Here is a 25,299-nt window from a genome sequence, read left to right on the forward strand (position 1 = left end):
TATAGAAAAACACACACTTTGCCTATATTCATTTTGCAAATTTCTACAGCAGGAACTAGTTTGAGGAACTGGCAAAACCACATAGACATGTCAGAGCACACGGAACATGAAGATGTTGTGAAATAGGGCAAGGACATCTATACTATTTTGGGGAAAGGGGCCATCTATTGTTGTGCCCTTTATGATAAGAAAATATTGGTAATTCCTTTTATACTCCTTTTCCAATTTCAGTAGATGCAGGAGTTGTCAGCACTTGTGGTTTTCTCTGTGCGTTTCAAGAAAGCTGTTGTTCCAGCCCACACTAGATTTCTGTGGCAGGAAGTTTGCAGTAGTGGCAAAATGCTGGTGAAATAGAGTCAGTTTTAAAAATATTTTCAAGATAAACCCAGGGAGAAAGATTGCTATGAAGCAATTCAGCTTCCTTTGCACTGGTCCTCCTCCCATACATATACACCACCACAACTTCCTAGTTCAGTGAAACCTCTGCCCCACAGGTGCAGTTAGGCCTGTTTAGCTGCTGCTTAGCCAAAGCAAATTCACAGCATGGCTTACCAGGACTGATAATCAGATAGTCCCTATCTCAGACCTATTTCTAAAGACACAAAAGGAAATGGGATTGGGAGAGAAGAGAAAATAAGCAAAAACTCAGGCACCAGTTCTTCAAGAGTTCTCATAGGGTGCAACCAACTGCAGCTGCCATCCCCGCCAACCAGTGACTGTGCAGGCAGGGGCTGATGGGAGCTGGTGCCCAACAACATCTGGAAGGCTGCAGGTCCCCACCCCTTGTTCTGGTCAAATCCTTAAGCAGAGTTTACTTTATAAAAATGAGGGATGCTGAGACCCAAACTATCTGGAATTCAAGTTCACCTGTGGGGCAGGGAGGAAGGAGGGGCAAGAAAAGTTGAACACTTTAATTGAAAAAGTCTTATACCCAGCCTTTCTGCTATCATGCTTTTGGGACCCAACTAAAACCACTTGCAACTGATTTCCAGTCACTTGATGCCCATATTTTAGTAACACAAGCAAGAGGGAGAGGGGGAGAGAGAGAGAGCAGCAAGAATACAGTACAATGTTGGGTTTGGGGTGGGTTGTCCAGTGAATGCCTAGTCTAGGAGAAGATAACTGGGTGTTTCCCTCACAGCAAGTGTTGTGCGGTGGTGGTGGTGGTGGTGGGGCAATTACACCCCCCTCTCTTCATGGGATGTAGGTAAGATGAACAGAGGTTTGTTAAAACAACAACAACAACAACAACCAGCCCTTGGATCTAAAGGCTAGGTGATGGGGGTGGTGGGTTTTTATCAAGAAACCTGTCTTTTAACTTGTACTTGCATTTGCTTTCCTCGTACTCAAGTCCGATCTATGGGGAGAGAGCTAAAATGTTCTAAAAGAGTTCTAAAATGTCCAGCTACGTTTCGCAACTCTCATTTCCTTTATTTTTTCATGTACTTATAACATTTCTTTCCCCCATGACAGCGTCCAACTTTTCTTTATAACACCCAGTCCCTTACCGGAAAAAGTTTAAACTGTTTTAAATTTTATATGTGGAAGAGTTTAGATGAGTTTTTTTATTATCTTGCACGGTGGTATTTTTTGTGATGCTCCCGGAGGGCTCCGGCTCTTGGAGGATGCAGAAATGAACGAAAGGAATGAATTATTGCTATAATAAAATAACATTGCACCCTATTCCAAAGCAGCCGCCCGTAACCAGTCGCCCGCCTGCCGTGCGGGCAGCGAAACGAGGCCACGCGCGCCCAGGCGGTGCCCACCTTGCTGGCTTACCTTGCTCGCCGTGCGGGGCCCGGCGTGGGGTGGCCGGAGGCGACTGCGGAGAGCCGAGCGGCGCAGCCGGCCTCGTGTCCCAGGCAGGGGGTACTGCAGCCGGGCCTCCGTCGCCGCCAGCGCGCCCAGCTCTCACACCCAGGGGTTCCTCTTTCAGGAAGGAAGTGGCGCGCTGCTCGCCCAGCAAGCGGGGGAGAGGTGCTACCTCCGCGTCGCACCTTCCAGCCTCGGCTCTCCCCAGATGTGTTGGGCCACAGCCCCGGTGTCCGTCAGCTGGCTCTGGAGAGCGACCCCCCGCCCCAGCTCAACCTGCCCTGACGCGGGTGGGGCGGGTTGTGCTTGTGCGGGGTGGCATTAGCATTTCACAGATGAGGGCGCATTTTCCTGGGCACTTCGTTGAAGAAGCGGGTGCTGAAAATTCTCTTTTGGGCTCCGCTCTCTGTTTGGCTCTCTGAACATACAGAAGGGAAGTTGGCAGAGGGACTTTTGCAAGAAACAAAGGAGATCCCCGTCAGGATTTCCCATTGCCAGGACAAGCATGATTTTGCTTTCTAGGAGCAAGAGCCGGGGCCTCCAAAATGCAAGGACTAAAATGATCAAGCCTGTGGAGAAAAGGCGCCCCTGGGGCAGCTGGTGTGGGCCTCCTTCCACCCCCAAGCACTGATTTTCAGGGCCAGCCCTGTCCTTAGGCACCGTGAGCTGATTGCCATGTGAAGGATCAGAAAACTGTTGGCTATTTAGGGCTCAGTCCTTTGCGTGTTTAGGTAGGGAAAAATTATGCTCGGGTTGCTTCTTCTCCAAACACGCACTAGGTATTACTACTTTTACTATAGGCATGTCACAGTCTGGGATGTTCTGCCAAAATAATATTGCCAGCCTTGGTGATCGGCAGCTTGGTAGAAGAAATAGAAAATGGTTTGACAAGCAGCATTTTGCTTTTCCATTTCAAAATTAATTCACACTCAGTGTCTCTCTTTTGTACGCACACACAATTGCCTCAGCCCTAGAGACACTGCCAGTAATTACCACTCACCTCTAATGAGAATGGTTCTGGTGATGTTTGTGTCCATCAACCATTCTAGAAATACTCGCATTCAACCATGAGGGAAATTTTGTTTTCAACAGGAAAATTCCCAGACAGGCAGATGAAGAAAATTTACAAAGACCACACTGAATGTTGTTTAAAACACATGGAGGAGCCTACATTTGCAGCATGAGCAGATAACGTGGGATTTGCCAGTGTCTTGTCTTTTCATGGTCAGCTCCATTTTAAAGTCAAGGGCAGGTAATCAGTTTTGGGAGGAGGACAAGACTTTGTTTAAGCTGTTGACTTTACTGAACTCTGAAGGGAAAAAGGTTCACAGATGTGAGTATCATAACTGGCTGCATTTCTCTGCTATGCCTCACCTCTCATTTGCTACTTTTGATTTTTGGTTTCATTTTCATTAGGATAATTCTCTACTTGCCCATTCCTCTTGAAACATTTCTTCACTGTTGACCCTTTTGTTGCTTTATTCTGGGGAGAGGTGAAGGTGTCAAGTTTTGCTGTGAAACTGGAAACTGAAGGGACAGGTTAGATGCGATGCCATTTGCAGAATTAGGAGTTGCAGGCACCAACCTGAAGCAGAGCCTCTGTTGCCAGAGGGAAGGTGGGAGCACAGCTTCCAGGTAAGGGATCTGGCCTGCCTTGGAGCCGGAGATTTGCGCATGGGGTAGAGGGGAAGGAGCAAGGTTCTGCCATCAGATGATGTATTCAGTGGTCCCTCAGCCCCTCTTTCTATGTGCTGGGACAAAAGGTGACAGACAAAATTGTCTAAATCTTTTGTGGGGTGGGACAAGCACTGAGGCCACCTTCCTATCCATGCCCCCTTTGCCCTCCATAGGCTGTCCGCCATTGTCTGAGTTCACAATTAAATAGCAACTGCAAAGGCCTCACTGGGGACAATGGCGTGTGTTTGTGTGCTCATGGCTGGCTAGCTGGGTGGATGAGGGGGAAACTGGCTCTTTGCTCACCCCGATGATCCCAGTCAGGATGAGGGCCACCAGAGTCACTGCTTACACTGGGGAGTGGGGTGGAAATTCCTGTGTCACCAATGGACAGGAATGAACAGCTTTTCATTGCTCCTAATAGTGGAACAGGAAATCTTGTGAAGTGATTGCGATTAAATGCTGAGCAAATGTGTACATGTGGGGTGGACAACTTCAGAAAGCTCCAAGAAAGCTCCTGCGGGATACTGATCAGCCATAGCATCACCAGAACTCAGAAGTGCACCAACAAGCCACCTGCCAGGAAAAAAATGGAGCTTTGCTGTTGGATTTTAGTGGAAAGTTGCTAATAACTTTAGCTTGGTTTCAAGGTAGGTTCACCACTTTGAAACTTCCATAATTCATGCCACCAAAATTCAGTGGCAAACCATGGATTTACTTGCTTGCTTCTGTTTTGGTTTTTTGGTGGCAGCAGTTACAGTGATGTGATGGGGGCTTCGAAGGCTGCACCAAAGACTGGGGAGGCCACAAGTAGCCAGTTGCCCACCCCTTGCTTAAATGCTAATAGCCAACATGCTTCAGATGATCACATGCCTTGAGGGTGAAAACTGGAATAGCAATCTCTGGGATATTGCAAATGACATATTTTGCTTATCCTTCCTGGTGTTACATCACCTTTCACAAGGTTTCTCCATCTATATACATTCTTCTTCTGCCTCACACACACTCTACAATGTAAAATAAAAATAATAATGAAAATAATTCCAGGTATGTACCTTTTGTATTCATTTGTGTAAAAGCAGTGTTCTTTGGGGTACAACAAAAGCACCATCTCCAGCATGGATTCTTCTTCCCCTTTCTCGTTGGATTGCTCTGATATTCGGGATCCAACCCCATTTGTATACTCTGGTAATGCTGGGAAACATGGCATGCCTTGTATTCTTTGCACCAGGGATGTCTGAAGGCCAAATTCAGTCTGGTGCAGACAGGGCCAAAAGAAGAGGGATGATATATGAGCAGATATTACCTGCCAGTAAAAAGCCTTGGAAGAAGCACAATATTGTAAAAAACCAAGAAAGCATCAAGCAACTGGGAATTAGGAAAACTGGCATGTGGCTCTATGCAGAAAACCTCAGAGGGCTGGCTGAGACACAAGTCTGGTTCACACACCTGGGGCTCAACATCCACCTGATAATTCAGCTATAGCAGAAATAGAAACCTCCAAGGAATCCAGTCCACGGAGAACAAAGGCACAAGTGTTGGTAGCACATGAGTTAATTAGGTTTCTCTGATCTCACAGATTGAACAAGCTAATAACATTGATATACCTTCTGTGTATGTTATGAAATCCTTTGATGGATGTAAAACTGATAAACTTTTGTGGTAGGTGAGTACGTGGGAGGAAGTGAGAGGACCATCCGTTTTATAAAAAGGCGCTCTTGCCAGCTTAGTATTCTGTCTGTTCCCAGCAGCCAAAACAAACCATCTCCCTAGACTGGTGAAAATCACTCTTGAAGAGAAGCATCCTGGTTGTTTTTAGAGCATTCCTTAAAGTATCTGGAGTAGTTACAGTTAATTTTATATATATGGCTTTATGTGTGATCCAGGAGAAGGCCTGGATCAAGCCAATTCAGCACTGGGATCAGAATCTCTGAACACTGCTTTTACACAAATGAATACAAAAGCTATATCACTCAACACAAATCACTGGAATTCCAATCTATTTTTAGTAGGAGCAAAATAAAGTCTGGAGCCTCCGGCTGGGAAGAAAACCACATTGAAGCCATAAAGCCCCCAACTATACATACCCCACAGCTTGGAGCAAAGATCAATGTAAACTGTTTACAGTGGGTGCCTGCAACAGCCCATCAGATTACAAGGCATTTTTCAGCAAAAGCTTTTATGGTATTGCAAGGATTTTTCCATCAGTAACAGGAGAAACAGAATCTTGATGTTGTTCTTTTGGAGCAGAGAATGTCAATAGAAAACATACCTTGTAAGATATTTTATTAATTTGGCCCAATAGAAGTTACCAGTGTACCTTGCATGGTAGTTTTTAATTTAGTCTGAAACCCACTGGAGAAACTAAATATAGCAACTTATGAGAATTTACACATAAAGCTCTGTGGCTGATTTCCATGAGACTTGGTCCAGATTGAGCTATTTCGTCAGTGGGCACTGGATTTCTGCATATTCTGCCACCCAGATTTATAGTGCAATTCATCACACACCAAGTCAGAAATGAGTCTCATTGAAAAGAAGGCGGAAGTCCAATACGCACTGACCTGTGAGTAAGTAACTCTGACTAAACATGCATCTGACAGTGATGGAATGATATTTGGATACACCAACAACTGCTGGTCACCACTGATTCCTTCTGTCCCCGTTGCCTTCCTTCTTTTGGGCCCATTGTTCTACTGTGCTTCTAAAATGTAGTTTGCACATGTAGAAGTTCCAAGCCAGGGTTTCATAGAAAAAATGATGCAGAGACCAGCCACATGTATGGTGGAGCTGATGGAAGACCTATAGAAGATGAAAAGGAATTCTGGCAGAGTCTCGATGGAATTTGTTGGGCCCACTAGTGGCTGATCCTGAAGGTCTCCTCAGTTGCGGTTACCTGCCTTACATGACTGGCTGTAAACGGCCAGCTGGCAACCCTGTGAATGCATAGAAGAGAAGATGGTAGTCACAACTGCAATAAGGAAAAAGTGAATATCAGAAAGTGCTATGGGAAGCAAAACCTTCCCATGTAATGGACATTTTGTTCTTCATGCTATCCTAATTTAAAATACAGTGTATGTTCATGCCATGTATGAATGTATATCCTTGCAGATAGGAGAAACTGATTTACTACAACAAATGCTAGTTCCTCACCTGCCTATACCTAGGTATACCTGGGTACTTGTGCAGTAGCTCTGATGGGGACACTCATTCCCAGGGAATGCTAGTTACATCCACTCCCTGCTCCCATGGCTTCAAAATTTCCAGGAACCCCACAACTTGAGACACAACACATGCTATCTAGTCATTTTTCCAGCAGCTCTGGAAGTTACTTTAGTGCATGGAAGTAAACCCCATTAGGCTAAATGGTGCTTATTCCCAGGCAAGTGAGTATAGGGATTGCTGTCCTATTCTTTCAGCCCATCCAAACAGTTCAAAAATATTGAGCTGCTTTGCAGAAACTGGGATCTTGGCCCAGACTCTGTAACCCACACAGCCAACAGGCTCCCAAATGAAGGGAACTCAGTTCCAAAACTTGATTCTCTTATGCATATGAAAGTCATTTTGCATAAGCATATGGAGCCATGATGAGCAGGGAAATATAGAGTGGAGGAAGTACAAAAAGCATTGTAGCTTTTCTTCCAGAAGTAGCATCTCTGAATCCCAGTGTCAAGTAAACCAAGAAATATTTCACCATGAGCGACATCCTGGGAAGATTCTTCTTTTGAATTTACGTGTGAGTATACTGGCAAAATTAGCTTACTCCAAAGAAACTTGTGCTCTTCACTGGGATCTGAACAAAGAAGGTTTTTAATCAGAAGGATGCTTCTTTTGCACAGACATGAAAGAGCCGGGTTCTAATGGACCCTCCTAAATGTGAGAACAAGGAGCTCCAACTGAGTATGGCTACTATAATAAACTCTTTCACACTCTAGTGCTTGATTTTTGCAAGGCTTAATTTTGAGGAAGCATTTATAGGATCCACAGCACAGCATGCAATGTCCTCATGATTTTGTCCTGAAATTGAGTCGGTTAGCAAATATCTGGTTTTGCTCACTCCCTTCTCTGAGCCATCTGAAGTTTAAGCAACACAGCTCTCACTCAGGTTCGATTTCCTTAGGAAAATGTTCACTGGAGGCTTTGGGCATTTTGAAATATTTGAGTTTACTTACAAATATACAGGCTGAGCATTGGTGGAAACGGAGCTTAACTGCTGGCCACATTTGGATAAGACAGCAATAGGCAGCATGCATCTGTGACATTCTGCTAGCAGAAATGAGGTTTGGACCTTTGCGCAAAGGCAGAATCTAACTAAAGTGCTGTTTGTGCAAACCCATTCGTGCAAACAATTGCACATTATGCACTTGTACAAGTTGACACACAGCTGTTCACACAATGGAAAGGTTTGTTGGAATTCTGCTGGTGTCATTTCAGCTTGCCAAATGACACTATTTCAGATGCTCAGTGTGTCCTGCTTGAACTGGACTGTGGTTACCCAACATAGAGAGGACAAACTGTTTCTTTTTCCATGTCTCTCCCTCAATGGTTCTTTTTGCAAAGAGACATCTAAGCTGCAATGTCCCCAAACAGAGGCAGTGGGGAGAAACACATGTCCCACTTGCTCACTGAAACATACTGTCTATGGTTTCTTTGAAAAACAGATACTTGTCTACTTTGCAAGGGTATTCAGCAATAAGTCCGGCTTCCTTAAGCTTCCGGTGTACAAGCCCCACCCACCCCAAATTTCACCACAGTATGGAATTTTTTTTAAAAAAATCTAACTGGGCTAGTTTTAAATGACCAAAAGAGCAGCTTTAGGATTGATATTATGGCAAGTTAAACTGAGAAAGATAAGATTGGGCAGAAAGACTGACCGAGAGAGAGAGAACGCAAAACTGAAAGCATAGGTTTAAAATGTAGGAGACACATTTTATTTAGTTTTAACTAAATAAAACTAGTTGGCAGAGAATCCCATTTGACCTTAAGAATAGTTGCTTGGGTAGAAAATAATTTCTTTGGAAAAAGTTGATTTGTCAGTTTTTGAAACCACAAATAAAATGGAAACTATGTCCATCCTATATGATAAAAAGGTTAATGAACACATAGATACAAATATAATGTATGTTCAAACTAATGACCTGATTCCTATAACCATGTGAATTGCCGGCAATGCTCTCAAGGGAGCAATTCTATGCACGTTTAGAGAGGGAAAAGTCCTACAACTCCCAACAGTCCGCAGTCAAGCCAACCAGTGTATTCCATTTATTTATTAAAAACTTTTGTATGCCGTCCCTTATGCATAGCATCTCAGGACAGCTTACAATCCTTAAAACTAAAATACAGTTTTTAAAGGACTGTGGCTACCTTAGAGTTCAAACTCTGCCAATTAAAGGGCCATTTTTCTTCCCAAACAATCCATAGGATTCTGCCCTAAAGATTTAAATGGAAAATGAGAATTGCATCCATTATTACATCATTCATTTCAAGGTGGGCAGCTTCCAGAAAGGAATAGTTTTTTGCAGCAAAACCATTGAAGAAATTTGTGGCACATTAAAGGCTAATTGTGGCATAAAATTTCGTGGACTGCAGTTCATTTGATCAGGCGCACGGTGCTACCCCGAGTTACACTTCATACCGTTATCTATCCTAATGGCTCTTTCCCTTTTCAGATGTTACAAGACTCTTTGTATTGAATCCAGGCTCTGCTGATGCTTTCGTCCCGCTGAGAGAAATGGAACCCGCATAAATTACTCATGTCTTACATGTCCCGCGAGTTTCATTAATGTTTTCGTTGCAACAGACTAACTTTTTCCAGGAGCTACTCCTCCGGGAATTAATGGTATAACCGTGAATGCAATCCTAGCGCCTCATTTAAATTCTATGCACGTTTAGAAAGAGGAAACATGTTAGGATACCACCCTAAAAGTGTTTATGAAGTGCTCCTCTACTGCGTTTTCATCAGCTTGCGCGAAGGCTTACGTGCCTTGATCAAGCAGTTGACTTTCAGTGTATACTGGGGTCTGCTGGGAGTTGTAGGATTCCCCCCCGCCGCTGTCTAAGGTGACAATTCTATACAAGTTTGGACGGAAAAAAAGGCCTACAACTCCCAGCATGCCCCAGCCAGTATGGCTGAGCGGGGCATGCTGGGACCTGTAGGCCTTTCCCCCCTTCTAAACAGAGGATTGTACCTTTGTGCCCTCCACGTGCATAGGCTTGTGCCTTAAACATGCGTAGGATCGCGCTCTTTGAACGCGGGGACACGCGTCGCCCTCCGGGCTGGCTCAGGGCTAGCACTAGGCAGCGGCCCTTCCTCGCCCGCACCCCGCAGCCCGCAGCCGAGATGCGCCGCGCGCCGGCCCAGCCAGTCCTGGGGTCAAGTTTCAAAGCGTTGCGTCGCCGCGCCTTGGCGGGCGCGCGGCCAGGAGCGCTGCCCGGGAGAGGCGAGCCAGCCGCTACCCGCCGGCCCTTGGAGGCTGCCTGGCCGTGGGCGCGGAGTTTCAGCAGTTAAAGGGAGGCGCTTGGGGACTCGGGGGCTCCTGTTGTCTCAAGCAATGCTGCACTTTAACATTCCTTCCCTGATTTTCGGAGGAAGAGCTTTCCCGGCGCTGGGGCAAAAAATCCTTTTGCATCTTTCCTCGGTCTTTGATTCAGCCCAGCTCCAGCGGTGCAGAGCGTTTTCCCAGCGCGATTAGTTTTTCGGCGTGATCTGCGCGATTTCTTTAGGTGAGCTGCCCGATTATTTCCTTAACAGTGCGATCCTGTGCGCGTTTACTCAGAAGTATATTCACTGTCCTCAATGAGCTTACTCCCCAACAAGTTTATAGGATTGCAGCCTAAGACTGACGCGGGATTATGGCCATTTTTAGGCGTGCTTTAAAAGTTGGTTAAAAGTTTATGAGGCTTGTAAACGATGGGAGGGGGAAATTTATAATATGAGGTGGGAAAGAGAGAACGGCTTGATCTCCACAAATGGAATAGAATTGCTTGCCAGATTTGTTTTAAGAGGTTTTTTGGTCTATTTGGACAAAGGGTGTTTAACTGAATGCTAAGGGCATTTTTAAGCATGCTATCTTTTTAGACGTATGGATGGGCCAGATAAATAGCCAGGAATATACATAACTGGTTTTATGTCTGCCTGTGTAAATATTGTGCATTTTATTAGCGCATACCTAAGCATCTGTAAGAATGGAGCTGCCTCTGAAGATTTGCTGCTTCTGATCTGCCTGTCCTAACTTTCCTTCATTCAGTCTTGAATGTGACCAAAGGGAGATGTAGTTTAGGGGTGGGGAAAGGTATCTTCAGATTCAGTTCCATCCTCTGACACCTCCATTCTACTAAATATTTAGAAGTAAAATCTGTTGCAATCAGTCGGACATAGACGTTTTGGATGGGGGAGTTGTCTGCCGTGAAGTGGTTTCTTTGCTGAGGTCTTTTCTTCACATGTGGGCCACATGTGTAGATAATACACATCACATTGGCCCTTGCATTCTGTCCTTCCTTAGCAGCACAGCAGAAGAGACTCAGATGTTTGCTTGCTTTTAATGTGTAACTGAGGAGATGCAAGAGAGTACCCCTTGGAATAGGCTCAAACTACCTATTGCAAAGATGCAGAACTTCAGGTCCGGAGACCAAGTCTGGCCATCTGGGCCATACACCCTTCCTTGGCCCCATTCTCCTTCCCTAGGTCCCCAGTGGTTAGTTGATTTTTAGCCTTTGTGCACTTTTCTGCCTTTCTAAAAGGTTGACTTTCATAAAGCAGTTACCAGCAGTAAAAGTTGTAAGCTAAAGCTTACTGGTAATAGGTTTTTTTCCCCTTGCCTTTGCTCTCTCATAGAAACACAGAGAGTCAGAAGGGGCCTCCCGGACCATCTAGCCTAGGGGTTCTCAAATTTTTTCAGCAGGGGGCCAGTTGACAGGTGCTGGTGCTGGGCGCGGGCCCGAAAGGTGGTGCCAGGGGTGTGCGCGGGCCGGTGAGGGGGCGGGGGTGGCGCATGCAGTGGGGTGCAGCGAGGGGAGGGGAGGCGAGGTGGGGAGGGGCACGCGCCGCAAGGCGGGTGCACGAGGCAGCGGCTTGCTCACTTGGAGATCGTTTTCTCTGAGCGAGCAACCCGCGGCCTCCCTGCGCGAGGGGCGAGGTGGGCGGCGGTGGGCGCACACGTGGCAGGTCCAAATGGGCATGGCGGGCTGGATAAATGGGCATGGTAGGCTGGATCCGGCCCCTGGGCCGTAGTTTGAGGACCTATGATCTAGTCTGACCCCTGGCTCCTGCCAGCTCTGCTCATGACATGCCTGTCGGTCAGTAGTAAGGAAGAAGAAAAGTACCAAGACAGAAATTGGGTTCAGGCTACGGCTGTGACAAAGCTCTGCCCAATCTGTCCCTGCAGTATTTGTGGACTGCCCTCATGCTTGGTACTGTCTTAGAAAGTGAGCTAAGCCAAAAGGAAGTCCACAAATGCTCATGGGACCCTGGTTGTTCTATGTCATGTCATGTACAGCGCATAAGAAGACGCTAAGAAAAGCCAAGCTGGAGCAGACCAAAGGTCTGTCTTGTCCAGCACTTCAAAGGCAAACTAGCTGGCCAGAGGATCCTTAAAGCAGGATGGGTGCAAGGCCCCCTCCTGCCCAGCCCCTCAGCAGCTGGCATTTGCAGGCGTGCTGCCTCTGGTAAATGAGGCATCACAGAGCCAGCAAGGCTAGCAGCCACAGATGGCCTTCACCCACATGAATCTGTCCAGTCTCCTTTTAACGCCATCCAGATTGGTGTCCATCACCACTTCCTGTGGCAGGAATTCCATCGTTTAATTTTACGTTGTTGAACACAAGCAAAGGCAATTGTGTGTGACGTGGAAGAGGGATGCCACGTGCAGCATTCAGGTGGGGCTTGACTCCTGTCAACTGCTACAGGAATGTTGAACTCGGACTCATGGCCTCAACAAAGTGGACTGGAGTCTAGGGAGCTGATCCCAGGGAATCCAAATGGATCACTCAGACATCCCTAGTTCAGGCAACACAAGAATCCCCACTCATGGTTGAAAATGGGTAGAATGTGGGTTGTTGTTGAAACACAGGTTATCATGTTGTCTGAACTGAGCCAAGATAGCAAACCACGGTAGATAAGCCACAGTTCACGACCTGCCAACAAATTATGGGCTTCCTTCATGGGTTGTTCATTGTTAAGAAGCAAAGGTTTGTTAGTGCAGCTGGGTTGAGATAGCACAGCACGGCAATGCATGGTTCAGCAAGAACTCTCACTGAACCCTTGCCCAACTCCTGAGAGTGTGTTATGTTGTCTGAACCCAGACACTGTGTTGGGTCTGGATGAACTAAGTGGAAAACCATTTGGGTAGGACATACACTCACCCTTTCCTCTACCTGCTTCATAGAATTGCTGCAGAGGCACATGAGAACAGTGTTTAAGTTCCTGTAGTTTGACAGTGGTATTAGCACAAATGACACCATATCAACCCACATCACATGCATGCTTGTCCGTTTCTTTCTCTGTGTTATTATCCTAAAACTAGGGGTGTGGACCTCTTTCAGCCCACGGACTGAATTCAGTTTTGGAGAATTTATTGGAGACCACATTCCAGGGGCATGTGGGACAGAAGGGTGTGGGACCAAAAATAAAAACACACCAGCTTGTTTTAGATTAAATCTCTTACCACCAGTAATTAAGCCTTAGAAAAGGCATTTAAACCTTCTAAAATGGTAGAAGAAGACACTGCACAAAAACTGGGAAACCACCAAATAATTTGGGGAAGGGCACGGCCAGCTGGGGAAGCCCCAGAGCCTGTAGTCCCCCACTCATGCCCAAAACAGATCCAGATGTGGTCACAGACTTGAGGGAATGGTTAGTCTCTCTCTTCCTGACCAACAGACTCTTGGACACTTTCATTCTCTTGCAGATGTGACTGGAGATGCGGTTGAGGCAGCCGCACTGGACTTGCTATTGCTGGCTAGCGGTTTGCCTGTGGCTTCTGGCAGGAGAAGGAGGATGTGTGCATGGAGAGGTCTGCAGAAGCCCCCCATGCAGCAGGAGCGGGGATGGTGAGCATCACCCCCCCTTCAGGCAGCCCTGCCAGGGTCCTCACTGCTCAGGCAAGGCCAGCCGCCTGTCCCGCACCTTTGTCCACACCACCACACCTGTGCAAGGGCAGCTGCAGAGCAAGCAGCAGCAGCCACCTGTAGCGGGGAGCCACTCGCCACAGACTGACCTGGCCACGAGGGATTGCTCTGAAGGAGGGGACTGCCCCACCGGGGCTGCCAATGGCACTGTGCGGGACTGCAAAGGCATTGAGTGCAGGCTCCCCCTGCGCATTCGCCAGAAGCCCCGGCTGGCTGTCCAGGCCATCCCCTGCCCCCCAGGCCAGGGGGAAGGCTGCCCTGAACCTTCCCTTGTGAGAGTGGCCGAGAAGGCAGCCCAGTTCATTGGGGAAGACCTGGCTTACACAGCTTCAGAACTTGGCGGTGCTGCTCTGGGGGTTCAGCTCACTTGTGATGTCAAGCCAGGTAGGTGTTGGCATTGAAAGCGGTGGCGGTGGAAAGGGGAAGGGAAGGGTCCCTAACCTCTTTGGGTCGGTGGGCACATATGGACTGTACTGTGGGAACCCTCATAATATGGCCAAGATGGCAGGATCTGGCCCATTTATAAAAGGTTCTCACAGTGGTCAAAGCTCATCACAAAGTGCTCATTTCTCAGAAAGCCAGCTGGTGAGTCGGAAAGAAAGTTACCCAACAACCCAAGTACAAGGTGGAGTTGATGTATGAAACCACAAAACCCAGCCTCTAGAACCCAGATAAATATAAAGTGGGAGGGCAGCACTTTGCATTGCAGCAGGGCAGCCTCCCAGTTAATGTTACACCGATACATTGATATATGAAATTAAAATTGAATGAGGCAGCAAGTTGCCTAGAGAGGCTTCCATGGGCACAGCAGGCCACATTGAGACCCTGCCCCGCCTCTCGCTGTCTGCAAGGCTAGTTGCAAAAGAGAATTCTACTTTTAGGTAACAACATGGGCAAAGCAGCATCAGGCCTGATGTCAGAGGCAGGCATGATCAGACAGCTGCCCGTGGCCCACTCTCCGGCAGGGGCCTATTGACTTGCTGTGCCCTTCAGTATTGCAGCCTTCTTGGTACATAACTTGTCTCTTGCTCTGGGCCAGACAGTGGTGATGGTGAGAAGGAGTGGGAAAGGCGAGTCAAGCAGTAAGTGGGGAGAAAGAAGATGGGGAGCAGCAGGTGCCAGTGAGAATGTGACATTTTCTTGTCCAAAGGCCTTCATAAACCTGGGGGAGCTCTGGGCAATATGCTTCTGTACACCAGTTGCTAGGGAACACCACTGGGAAGATGTTACTGCACTGCCTGTGGGCTTCCTACAGGCAGCTGATTGTCTTCTTTGGGTATAGAACTCTGGACGAGATGGATGTTGGTCTGATTCAGCAAGACACTTCTTATATTCTTGTTGGCCTACAACAAGCTACTAAATCCAGTGTCTGGTGTTAATAAGCTTTGAGTTTTGCAAATGGGGCATAATGATGACTTTTTATAAATAGCAATCTATGCAAAAATGTGGTTGAAGGACATTTCTCCACACAGAATCACCTTTTCTAACCTCAGCCTGCCTTCATTCATTTCTGCCCTTCACCTGCTCAGGGATAGATTCTCCAATAATGCTGCTCTTACACCTGGCTGTTATCTGGGCCAGACTTTTCCCAGCCTGGCACATTCCATCATCCCCAGCCACTTTGGCCTTGCTTCCCCCCCTCCTCCCCTCAAAGAGGTATACAGTACATTACTGTTAATTTGGGCTAAACACAAGAACATGCCTTCCAGAAGGAATAATTCACACTGAAAGGTTGTCCATCCCTTTTTCCTAATCAGCCACCATGGAGTCATTCAAACTGAGGGCTTGCTTGGGGGAATCAGGAGTCCCGCTCCATAAACCATCAGTTCAGTGCAGTGATGCTAAGGGAAAAATGGTGGGGGTTGTAGTCCAATACATCTGAAGGTTGCTAGACTGGGGGAGGCTGAATATTTAGAGATTGATTAGAAGAAAATTTGATGGCATTTTGAAAAATAAAACCAAGATGCTTCATTTTTTAAAAGTGCCAGGTTGTTGTTTACCTTTTAGGGGAAAATGAAGTCCCTTCTGAGGATGCGCTTATACTGCAACTTCAGCTTACAAAAGGACAAGAGAAGTTTGTGGAAATGCTAAAAAGCCAGCAGAGGATGATTGTGGATTTACAGCAAAACCTGGCAGAGCAGCAGAACACATTGGTTACTCAGCAGCGGGAAATTATTGAGCAACAGAGGAAAATGTATGAGCAAATGGATCTGATAAAGGTCCAGTATGGCATGCTTTATGACACCGTGAAACAAACATCCTTTAAGAGTTTGCAAGAGGATATTCAACAGTATTTTGAAGCCAGTCTCCAAGGCTTCCAGAACCAAGTCAGGAATCATCTCCAGAAGTCATACCCGGTGCATAAAGTTGAAGTTGATGCAAAAGTGATTGATGTTGGAGAACCTTTAATGGCCTGTGGCCTGTGTGAAAGTGATGAATTTTGCAATTTCCAGAAGACACCCTCTCAGTGTGAAAAATGCACCTTATGCCCCGCTGGCTTTTTCCAGCTCTCTGAGTGTTCTGCAAATGCTGATCGGCTGTGCCAGGTAAAATACTTTCATGCTCTACATTTTAATGCAAGACACCGGAGAGCCACAATCATATTGATGGAAGAGCAAGACTGCATTAATTTCCCAGCATGGCTTTAGCTGAATTGCTCTTTGTACAAGCCACGTTTATTTTGTCTGTAGTCTTAACATGCTCCCTTTTGTTTCCACGCATACTGCACAGGCTAAGAGCATTTGAGCCTTGACCCCTGATTTATGAAGAGGGGTGGGCAGAGCTCTTTAGGGTGAGGGTGGAATTCCATTTTGGAGACGTTCTTGGAGGCTGCATTCCAGTGATGGTAGAGCCCCAGGTAGAGGGGACAAGGCCAAAATATAAAAACAACCAGCTTTTTTTTCCCAAATGCTAAACTTCTTACTGCTAGTAAGTAAGCCTTTGCAGAAAGCTGCACAGAACAGGAAAAAAGCCACCAAATGATTGATGAGTGGGGCTAGGGGAAGGGGATTGGGAGCCCAGATGGGCTAGGTTTGGCTGCTGGGCCTCGGAATCCTCATCTCCTATTGATGAATTCCATAATTTCCATAAGCCTCTGCAATCAGTGCCAGTTTCAGGAGAGAAGGAGCTCCAAGCAAAGTGTTTCTGGCATGGCCCCTCTCCTGCCAGCCAGCCCTGGTGTCCCGTGCAGCTCTGTTGGCTGGGAAATGCTGGGAGCCGTGGGACTTTCTTCTGTCTAAACATCCATAGAACTTCAAGCGTCTTTCTCCAGCTGAAAGGGTGTGCTGCCTTTAGGAAATTTTCCCTTTGGTAGAGGAATGGAGAACAATGACAGATTTAATGAATTCTTCATGGTAAGGGGGTTGTTTATTTCCACTTTTCCTTATCAAAGTAAATCCAAGGCAGATAACAACACAAGATCAGTAAAACCTCGTGCAATGCTGGTAAGGAGGTCATTCTCCCTCTCCCTAGCTAAGCTTTCTCCAGCCTGGTTGCTTCAGAGATAGTTGGACTCCAACTTCCAACAGCATGATTGGATTTGTATTCCAAAATTTCTGAAGAGCACCAGGACAGAGAAAACTATTCTAGCCAGAGTTTTGGTCATGTAACTGAAATATGCGATGGCAAAACCATAGTGGCAGTGAGTGATTAAAAACAAAAACAGGTAGCAATAGGTGGAGCTTTCAGAGGATATGGTACACACCTCTATTGGGGATGGATATAAACTTGGGGTAATATATCTAATATACCTATCTAACATATCTATTCATCTGTCTTGAAGTCAAAGTAGACTTTGACTAGTTAGATGATGTATTTCCTTTGAAGTGAAGATAGTTAAATCAGCATTTGATCCAGGTAGGAGATACCTAGTGGTAAGAACTCCTCCCTTTCTGTGTAGTGTTGCCAATACTGTGAAGTTAGCACTGGACTTCAGGCATCTGTGAGCATGCCCAGAAGCAATGAATTCTGGGAAGAGCTGCAATCCCTCAGGCAGGGGTTTGCAACTGGGGGCCCTCCAGATTATTTGGCCTGCTGCTCCCAGTATCTCTAGTCAGGTGAGGGCTGGTGGCAATTGTAGCCTAAACATCTGGAGGACCTCAGGTTGCTTACTGCTGAGCGAAGACTTGTCTGAAAGAAACAGCTGGACATTTAAGCCACTGAAAAAAAAGAAAATGCTGTCAAAGTTTCTTAGAAAGTTCTTAAGAGTCATGTGGAGGTAATAGACAGGGACACATTTTTCTATGGAAACAGAATCTCCAGCTGAAATTGATTGCTAGTAGGTTCACAACAAAGCAAAGAAGTACTACTTCATACAGTACACAATAACTTTGAAGGATATACTTAAGGGCAGTACTTTCATAACATGTTTTGCCAAGTTGCCTTTTCCCCCCTTTTTGGCGGGGGGAGGGGGAATAGGACCAGTGTTAGGCATGTGGCAAGTCCCTCCAGTGCTCACTCAGAGTGAGGTCAAAGCTTTGCTCACACTCCGAATTGGCTTCGTGATATCATAACGCAGCCAAATCTTGTCCCACAGCATTGTGATGTCATCCTCTCGGCTATGAGATCCATGATTGCCACGTGACCTTTGTGATTGCCAGCACAAAGGTCTTTGCAAAAATAGAAGTGGCACAAAAGCCACTGAGAAGTCATCCCAAATGACCTTAAATATGTATGAAAAAATTAGCAAGCCGGAAACATTTGGAACCTTCTGAATTTCCTGCCCCTTGTTACCACTTTACAGTCCTTTAGGGCAGCCATACTGGTGCAAGATAAATTTTTGAGCGGATTAGATGGCAAACAAAGAAACTTACAGTGTAGGAAGCTCCAGAAATTTGGACTGAAAATATAGCAAAGAGGAAAGCTAATGAGAACAAGACTTTGTATTAGACTGTTTGGAAAGGAGGAGGCGAGGCTAAGAAGTCCTGGAGTTTGAGCATGCACGTGTAGTCATGTTGCTAAGTAGATAAGCAATTCATTCATTTGCATCCTGCTGTGTGCAAATTATTAGCAAATTGCATCACAGACAGGCCCTTTGCTACATGCTTCTACCGATATGTATATCGTGAATGTAAAAAGATACAGACTGGAATATTCTGCAGAAAATACTGACTTGTGATTGATCCTGACTCTGTTATTTGTAGGACAGAGATGAGTGCGTTGAATCACCGAATATCTGTGGGGAGAGGGTGAAGTGCTTGAACACGCCAGGTAAATTGCTGTTTTTTTGAGACTGGACACAGATGGGAAAGTTTGCTGTTCATGCATTTTCAAACACCTGAAAATATTAGCTTGGACCTAAGTTAGCCATGCTTTAGTTCCACTGAGATCAAAAGAACTTAAGGTAATTATGACTAACTTGTCCCACAGATTTCAGTGTCATTAAAGCATAGGCGACTTCAGCTGGTTCCAGTCCATAACACCTGAAGCTATGCTAATGAATGTCAAACGCGTATTGGACAGCTGGTTTGTTGGCTGATTAGATGAGGCCTAAAAGCAGGTGAGGCCTATAAGCAGCACAGTGGTGGTGCTGTTGGAAAATTCCCAGCAACCAGGGGTGGCACCAGCAGCCAGCAACCCATCCAGCATATGGCTGCTGGGGCCCAGCACTGACACCTGCCTGGGCCTCCAAAGGTCTTGCGGCCAGACTTGGGCTTCCCTGCACAGCAGTGCCCCAGACCATGTGCTTACCCCACCACAGTACGTGTCCTGGCACCTCCTCGTAGCACAGCATTTGAAACATACCTCTGGTGGCCTCCGGATGTATTGGATTCCCATCACCTCTGCTGGCTGAGACTGGTAGTTCAACACAGCTGGAGGTAGCCTGGAGAAAATTGAGATAGATGGTGGGACTAATACATCAAACTGATTGACTAAAAGGTGCCCTGAGGCAGATTTTTAAAGAGGTGCTATTTTTAGTATAAGTATTTGTAAATTCTATGCAAAACAAGATACCTAGAAGTGACTTGTTTCCTGGATATGAGAAAAGAGGCTTGCCTTTTAAGATTGTGCTGGTTACAACATGTATTGTGAATCATCTAAAAGCAAAGATAATGGGCTGATATTGCTTCAGAATCATGATTTTTTTAACTCACTTGAAGATATAGTGAACTATTAAATCAGGGGATCAACTGAAATTCGTACAATTAAATCAACAGCTTTCTTTAATTGGTGAAAGCTTTCCATTTGGGGTATATGCTGATGTGACGATTTAATATAGTATCATCCTAAACAATTGGAAAGGCAAGAGTGTAAGCATTCGAAGTAAATAATGAAATGTGTGCCTGTGACTGAAACGGACTTTTCTTCCTGTGAACAGGAGGATTTCGATGTCTTGGAATTGCAGAAAAAGAGGCTTCTTTGGGATTGTGCGGAGAGAAGTACTTCTTTAACAAAGAACTGCAGGAGTGCCAGGCTTGCCTCACGTGTGAAGATGGGCTGGTTGCGTTCCCATGTTCTGCCGTTAGAGATACCGTGTGTTCAGCTGTCGGTGAAATCAAGCTGTCTGAGTCCTGTGCTGCAAACCTTGTTTTCCCCTTAGCGGTGTCTGGTACTTCTCAAGTCCATCCTGGTTTTAACTTGAAGATAAAAGGAAAGCAGGAGTGTGAGATAGGATCAGTCAAAGAAACCAGCCTGGTGTTCAGGCAGCATGGCTTGATGTGGGTTGACGTGAACTTTGCTGCAAAGCACAATTGTAGAAACTTCCTCCAGGTTTCCTTGAAATTCAACAACAGTGAGGAAGGCTGTGAGCTGAGCGGCATTCGGATCGAGCAGCCAGAAGGCAAAATTTTTCAGAGCGCCAGTGCTAGCGGTGCTGCAGAAATTGAACCGGGTCAAACACTTTCAGTGTTTTTGAAGAGTCCCAACCAGTTCTGCAACCAAAGTAAAGACTTGAGTGTTTATGATCTCAACACCCCCCTCAGCATATTTTGGCTGTCCCATGATACAGGGGCAGTGGCTATGACGGCACAGACAGCAACAGCAACACACTACCAAACCAACTATCGGCCAACATTTAAGTTGGTTTCTCTTTCTGACCCTTACATGCTAACATTGTCCCACGACGGCAGAGCTGTCAAATTTACTGAAAGTGGTATTGTGAAGTTTGTCTTCCATCAAGCCTTATACTCCATGGGTCACACCTGCATTCGGGAAGGGTTTTCGCTGGTTTCTTATCTCAACAGAAATGGCACCAATGTGGAACTAATGACCGCGTATAAGTCTGGTGTCAATTACAGAGATACATCCATCTCTGCTTCAGGGGCCACCAAAGTTGGAGCTGGGGATCTGATTAGCTTTGAGATCCTTTCGCCAGTACAATGTAATGTTCGCTATTTTGGAGATGGCTCTGGAATTAGCTCGCTTAGCCTCCTCTGGATCCCACCTGAACTTTCTACTGCTCTTTCAGCCTTGGTTTGTTCTACAGGGCTGCCCACAGGAGCCGTTAGAAACAAATTACTGGATTTTACTCAAGTTTCATCCAGTGAGAAACAGATCCATCTGGTTTCTGCTGGGCGATATGCTCAGAAATATTTTGTATTTTCTGAAAGGGGAATTGCCAGTGTTGCATTTACGTTAAAGTTGATCCATTCCTGCAATATGCTCAGAGTGATGCTAAATCAGCTCATTGGTGATAATGTGCAGCCAAATGCAATTGCTCAGCAAGTTGGAGGCCAAATGCCAGAAGGAAGCATCTGGGCCAGTGTTAGCCTTCGCTCCTCTTTTGAAGTCCACAACGGCACAATGATCTCTGTTTCACTAGACTGTGTGCGTGGCAGGGTCAACCACATTGCTCATGAACACGGCACCAGCTTATCCATCTTATGGATTTCATCATAGCTGTCCCAGGTTGAAACTCAAAACTAATAAAGCAAATGGAAGGAATGCGTAAAAGTGATGGGTGGCATCCACTGCACCCATGTTGGGCTTTTCTTTGGTCCTTTTTCTGGTTGCATTGGTCATGGCGAGAAGAGAATGCACTGAGGCAAGAACTTGTCAGGAAAAGAATGGACAAGGCAAAACAAGAAGATAGTAATAACTGGGTAAGATGGGCATTCATCCATTCAGGTAGAGCATGTACTTTGTATGCAGGAGGAGCTGGGTTCATTCTCTGCCATCCTCAGGCAAAACTAGAAAAATCTATGCCCCAAACCCTGGAGAGCTGCTGCCAGTCAGTGTCAACAATTCTGGGCCATACTAGAGGTCTAACTCAGTGCAAGCCAGCTTCTCATGTCCTACTCTTGAGTAACAGTTGCTGGGAAATGAGCAGCTGTCCAGAAGAATCTGTCTGATCACTGGGGGAAACAGGATACTGGACCAGTGGACCTCATCTGCAGGACTTCTTGCATTCTTGATGGATAAGTATGGCATGTAACCACATGGAAAGAGGCCCCTCTCTGCTATAATAATGTATGCATTGATCCTGATATGCAATCTGCCTTTCTTTTTACACCTGCAGCAGAATTCCCACATGGTGGATTTCATTTTAAAAGTATTAGGCCTGGATCGAAAAAATAATGGTGTGAGAACATTCCAAACTAATGGTAATAAGGGAAGACATCATTTCTGTATCTGTACCATTTTTGGAGCCTAGTTTTATGCCTCAAAATAAAAGGTGCAGTCACCACGTGGCCCAAGGGAGCTTTCCTGCTTTCCTTCTTGGAGTGTGCTAGCCATTCTCTGTAACTGGAAGCAATAACAGCAGTGCTACATCTGTGCCCCAGTGGGGGTGGTCACACTCAGTGCAAAGTGCAGCATAAACTGAGCTGGGTCCCAGGCTGAACTTGGGCAGTCACTTGTGAATCACCCAAAGGAGGGCAGAGATTTGCATAAAATTTGCAAATGCTAGAAGAAATGCAAATGTGTAAATAATAACTATAACTTAAATAGAGATACAATGCATCTTGCCATAGGAGGTGAGTTTCTTTGCTCAGTTCTTCTGTCCAGGTGTTAACTGTTGATGGACACCTTCAGGGCCCAGAGCTTCCTTATCTTCAAATGGGCAATGGACTGGATTGCAAATAGAAGATGTCTTCAAATTAGACGACAGTGCCCTGGCAGTCTTAATAGAGGGCCGTCCTGCACAAAAGAGGACACATAGCTGCTCTCGAATGAGAACGGAGGAAAAGATGCAAGCACACCAGCCTCCTGTTACCCATAATGGGTAATGTCCCTGAACTCACATTGGGAGAGAGAGAAGTGCTCCTTGACGCCTGGGTATTGCTTCAGGGATGCCCTAGTCAAGTGCAGGAGTGGGCAGGCCTTTTATTCTAGAACCCAAAGGTCCACCAACCAGAGTCCAGGGAAGAAGATATATGAAGCTTCCAGATAGGGGCTGCTCATGCTAGCAAACAAATAGTACCTGTGGTGTTGACTTTTTTTTCAACATCTCTTTTCCCCTTAGTGGTGGGCATTTGGGAGTGAAGCAGATGCTTCTTGTTGGGGCCTGGAAGAATGTTCAGATTTGTAGAGGTGCTTCATCTGGCTGAGCGTGGCAGGATTATTCTCCTTTAAGGTGCTTCTTTCCAGTCCAGCTGGAGGCAATGGGCATCCCATGCATCATACAGGGCAGGTGTCCAAGGTCGGCTTGGTTGGGCACCTGCCAAGTCTTCATCCCTCTGAAAAGAGCCTCTGGAGTGGCTCCTTCTCCACTGAACCTGGAGAGCCAATCTGTCTCTTGCTCTGGCCCAGACGAGAAGTGGGGAGAAGCAGCAAGAGATGCTGCAGCTGCCTGGAATCAAACAAGTGGCGGCAGCATGGGCATTCGCAGAGGAGCATCTGGTGACAGTGGCAGTGCAAGAAGTGACTCCGTGAGGGGGCAGTGAAGGCGCCTTGTCTAGGGCCCTTGAAAACCTGGAACCCACACTGGCTTTGAACATGTTGCGAGACCTGGCAGGCTAGTCCTCCTTCGGTCAGGGGAAATAAATGGGGCATTATCACTTTTGTAAATGGGTTATTAAGAACTGAAGCTGTCTCTTCGAAGAACTTTCAATTATTATAGGCTAGTAAGTTCTATATATTTGGAGTTTTGCCTGGTTTGTTTCCCCCTTTGTCTTGTAACCTTTGTTGGTAATGAACTTTATTCTTCAATCTGGAGTTTAGGAAGTGATTTCAGGCCAAACTCGGGAGGAGTTTGTTCTTTTTCCCTCTCCATGTGGCCTTGCTCATCAGGGCTGGATGAATAGCTGGTCGTCCATCTTCTCCCAAGGGAACTAATCAGCACCAAAATTGTCACAGCATCTGTTCCATCCTGTCCTCCTTATCCAGAAAGAAGATGGATGCCATACTGGGAAAAACAGGAGGTTTCCAAATGGAAGACAATAATGTCTGAACCCTCTGTAAGAATCCATGAACCGGGCAATGTAATTGCATAATAAAATCTTCATCTGAAAATGCTATAAATTTAAAACATTCTGGACTCAGTAATTGGTTTTGAGTACGAAACCAGAATGTAGGTCTCAGTTCTTCCACGGAAAAACTCACCTGTTTATTCCCCCAGCTTTTTTCATTTTAGCCATATAATTTAGTAAATTTCACTTTGCAATGCTGGAAACTTCAAGACAGCTCCTTTTTTTTTTTTTTTTAAGACTCTTTCATACTTAGTTACAAAAGAGAAAAGTAAGACTAAGGTCCTGAATTGTATAAAATCTTTCAGATATGTGTGTTGCTCTTTGTTGCTATGTTTGCATGATGTGTATAATGTATTTTTAACAGTTTTTAATCACTGTAGACTGCAGCTCCCCCCAGTTTCAAGGTTGGAGCATTGTCTCCAGCCTTGGAGCTGTGAATCCCAAGTATCCTATGACCCCTCAGATACTGTCTGTGTAGTATAGGATTGCTCCCTAAGAGTCCTAAATTCTGATCTACTAGTAGATCTACACTTCACTTATGTTCTGCACACTCTGTGCAAAATTAAAGGTTTTCCCATATCTCGAAAGTTGTAGGATTGTATTGGGATGGCTACATTTGCAACGTACAAACAAACAAACGAAATAACAGAGGTTTGGTTTCTATGGCCAGTTGTCTCTTTATTATAACAAATGATTAAACTTCAATATGTGATCTAAATATTTCTACCATTCTGCATAGATTATTTAAATCTATACAAGTTAAGAAATTTGCTGAAGTGTGCAGGCATGAGAACTACCTTAAGTATGTTGATATAAAGTATGCGAATTGTAATTGATTGTGAGCTTTCTGCAAGCTTTTATGCAGGCTATAGTACATGTTAAAAACTATAATAGTTTATGCTGTATTTAAAAAAAACCCAAATATTTTAATTATGCTACTCAAACTGTTGATCTGTTATTTTATATTGCATTAAGAGAATGTAATACAAATAAAGCAGTTTCATTTACTTACTGGCTTATGGTGTGATATAAAATTGTAGTAAGATACAGGATGGAGTTGCATTGAGACGGGGAACCAAAGACAAAGAGCCATAGGGTTGATGATACACATTTTATTTATTTATTTTTCGATTTATATCCTGCCTTTTTCCTACAAAGGGCTCAAGGCAGCTTACATCATTCTCCTCCTCCATCTTAGCCCCACAACAACAACCCTGTGAGGTGGGTTGGGCTGAGAGTCTGTGACTGGCCCAAAGTCACCCAGTTGGCTCCATGGCCGAGCGGGGACTCGAACCCAGATCGTCTGAGTCCCAGTCCCACTCTCTTAACCACTACACCACAC

At 45.7% G+C, this 25,299-nt stretch overlaps 2 protein-coding genes across 3 annotated transcripts in view; one reads left to right on the forward strand and one right to left on the reverse strand.

Moving 5' to 3' along the window:
• LOC123020694 (amyloid beta precursor protein binding family B member 1 interacting protein) overlaps positions 1-2,063 on the reverse strand; it is a 37,684-nt gene extending 35,621 nt beyond the window's left edge. Inside the window, exon 1 of the mRNA XM_044424756.1 lies at positions 1,780-2,063. The gene's annotated coding sequence lies outside the window, so the exon portion shown is untranslated. The remainder of the gene's footprint in view (positions 1-1,779) is intronic.
• Positions 1,185-24,968, forward strand: LOC123020693. Of its 2 annotated transcripts, none has more exons than XM_044424755.1 (5): positions 1,185-1,207; positions 13,392-13,995; positions 15,619-16,157; positions 18,753-18,819; positions 19,928-24,968. In XM_044424755.1, the coding sequence occupies exons 2-5, from the start codon at positions 13,404-13,406 to the stop codon at positions 21,445-21,447; spliced, it is 2,718 nt and encodes a 905-aa protein (XP_044280690.1). In that variant the 5' UTR covers positions 1,185-1,207; positions 13,392-13,403; the 3' UTR covers positions 21,448-24,968. The 2 variants fall into 2 exon arrangements, with proteins under 2 accessions (XP_044280690.1, XP_044280689.1); XM_044424754.1 differs by lacking the exon at positions 1,185-1,207 and adding an exon at positions 9,944-10,209.
• Positions 24,969-25,299: the final 331 nt, after the last annotated feature.

This window comes from Varanus komodoensis, unplaced genomic scaffold, assembly GCF_004798865.1.
Source record: "Varanus komodoensis strain SLA01 unplaced genomic scaffold, ASM479886v1 scaffold15, whole genome shotgun sequence".
In the NCBI taxonomy this organism is placed as follows: domain Eukaryota; kingdom Metazoa; phylum Chordata; class Lepidosauria; order Squamata; family Varanidae; genus Varanus; species Varanus komodoensis.

Bases quoted from the DNA above. Each gene is read 5' to 3' on its own strand.
- LOC123020693 (XM_044424755.1), top strand. From the start codon at position 13,404: ATGCGGTTGAGGCAGCCGCACTGGACTTGCTATTGCTGGCTAGCGGTT. The intron at 16,158-18,752 runs GTAAAATACTTT...TGTTATTTGTAG, and splicing joins ATGCTGATCGGCTGTGCCAG to GACAGAGATGAGTGCGTTGA. The intron at 18,820-19,927 runs GTAAATTGCTGT...TCCTGTGAACAG, and splicing joins GAAGTGCTTGAACACGCCAG to GAGGATTTCGATGTCTTGGA.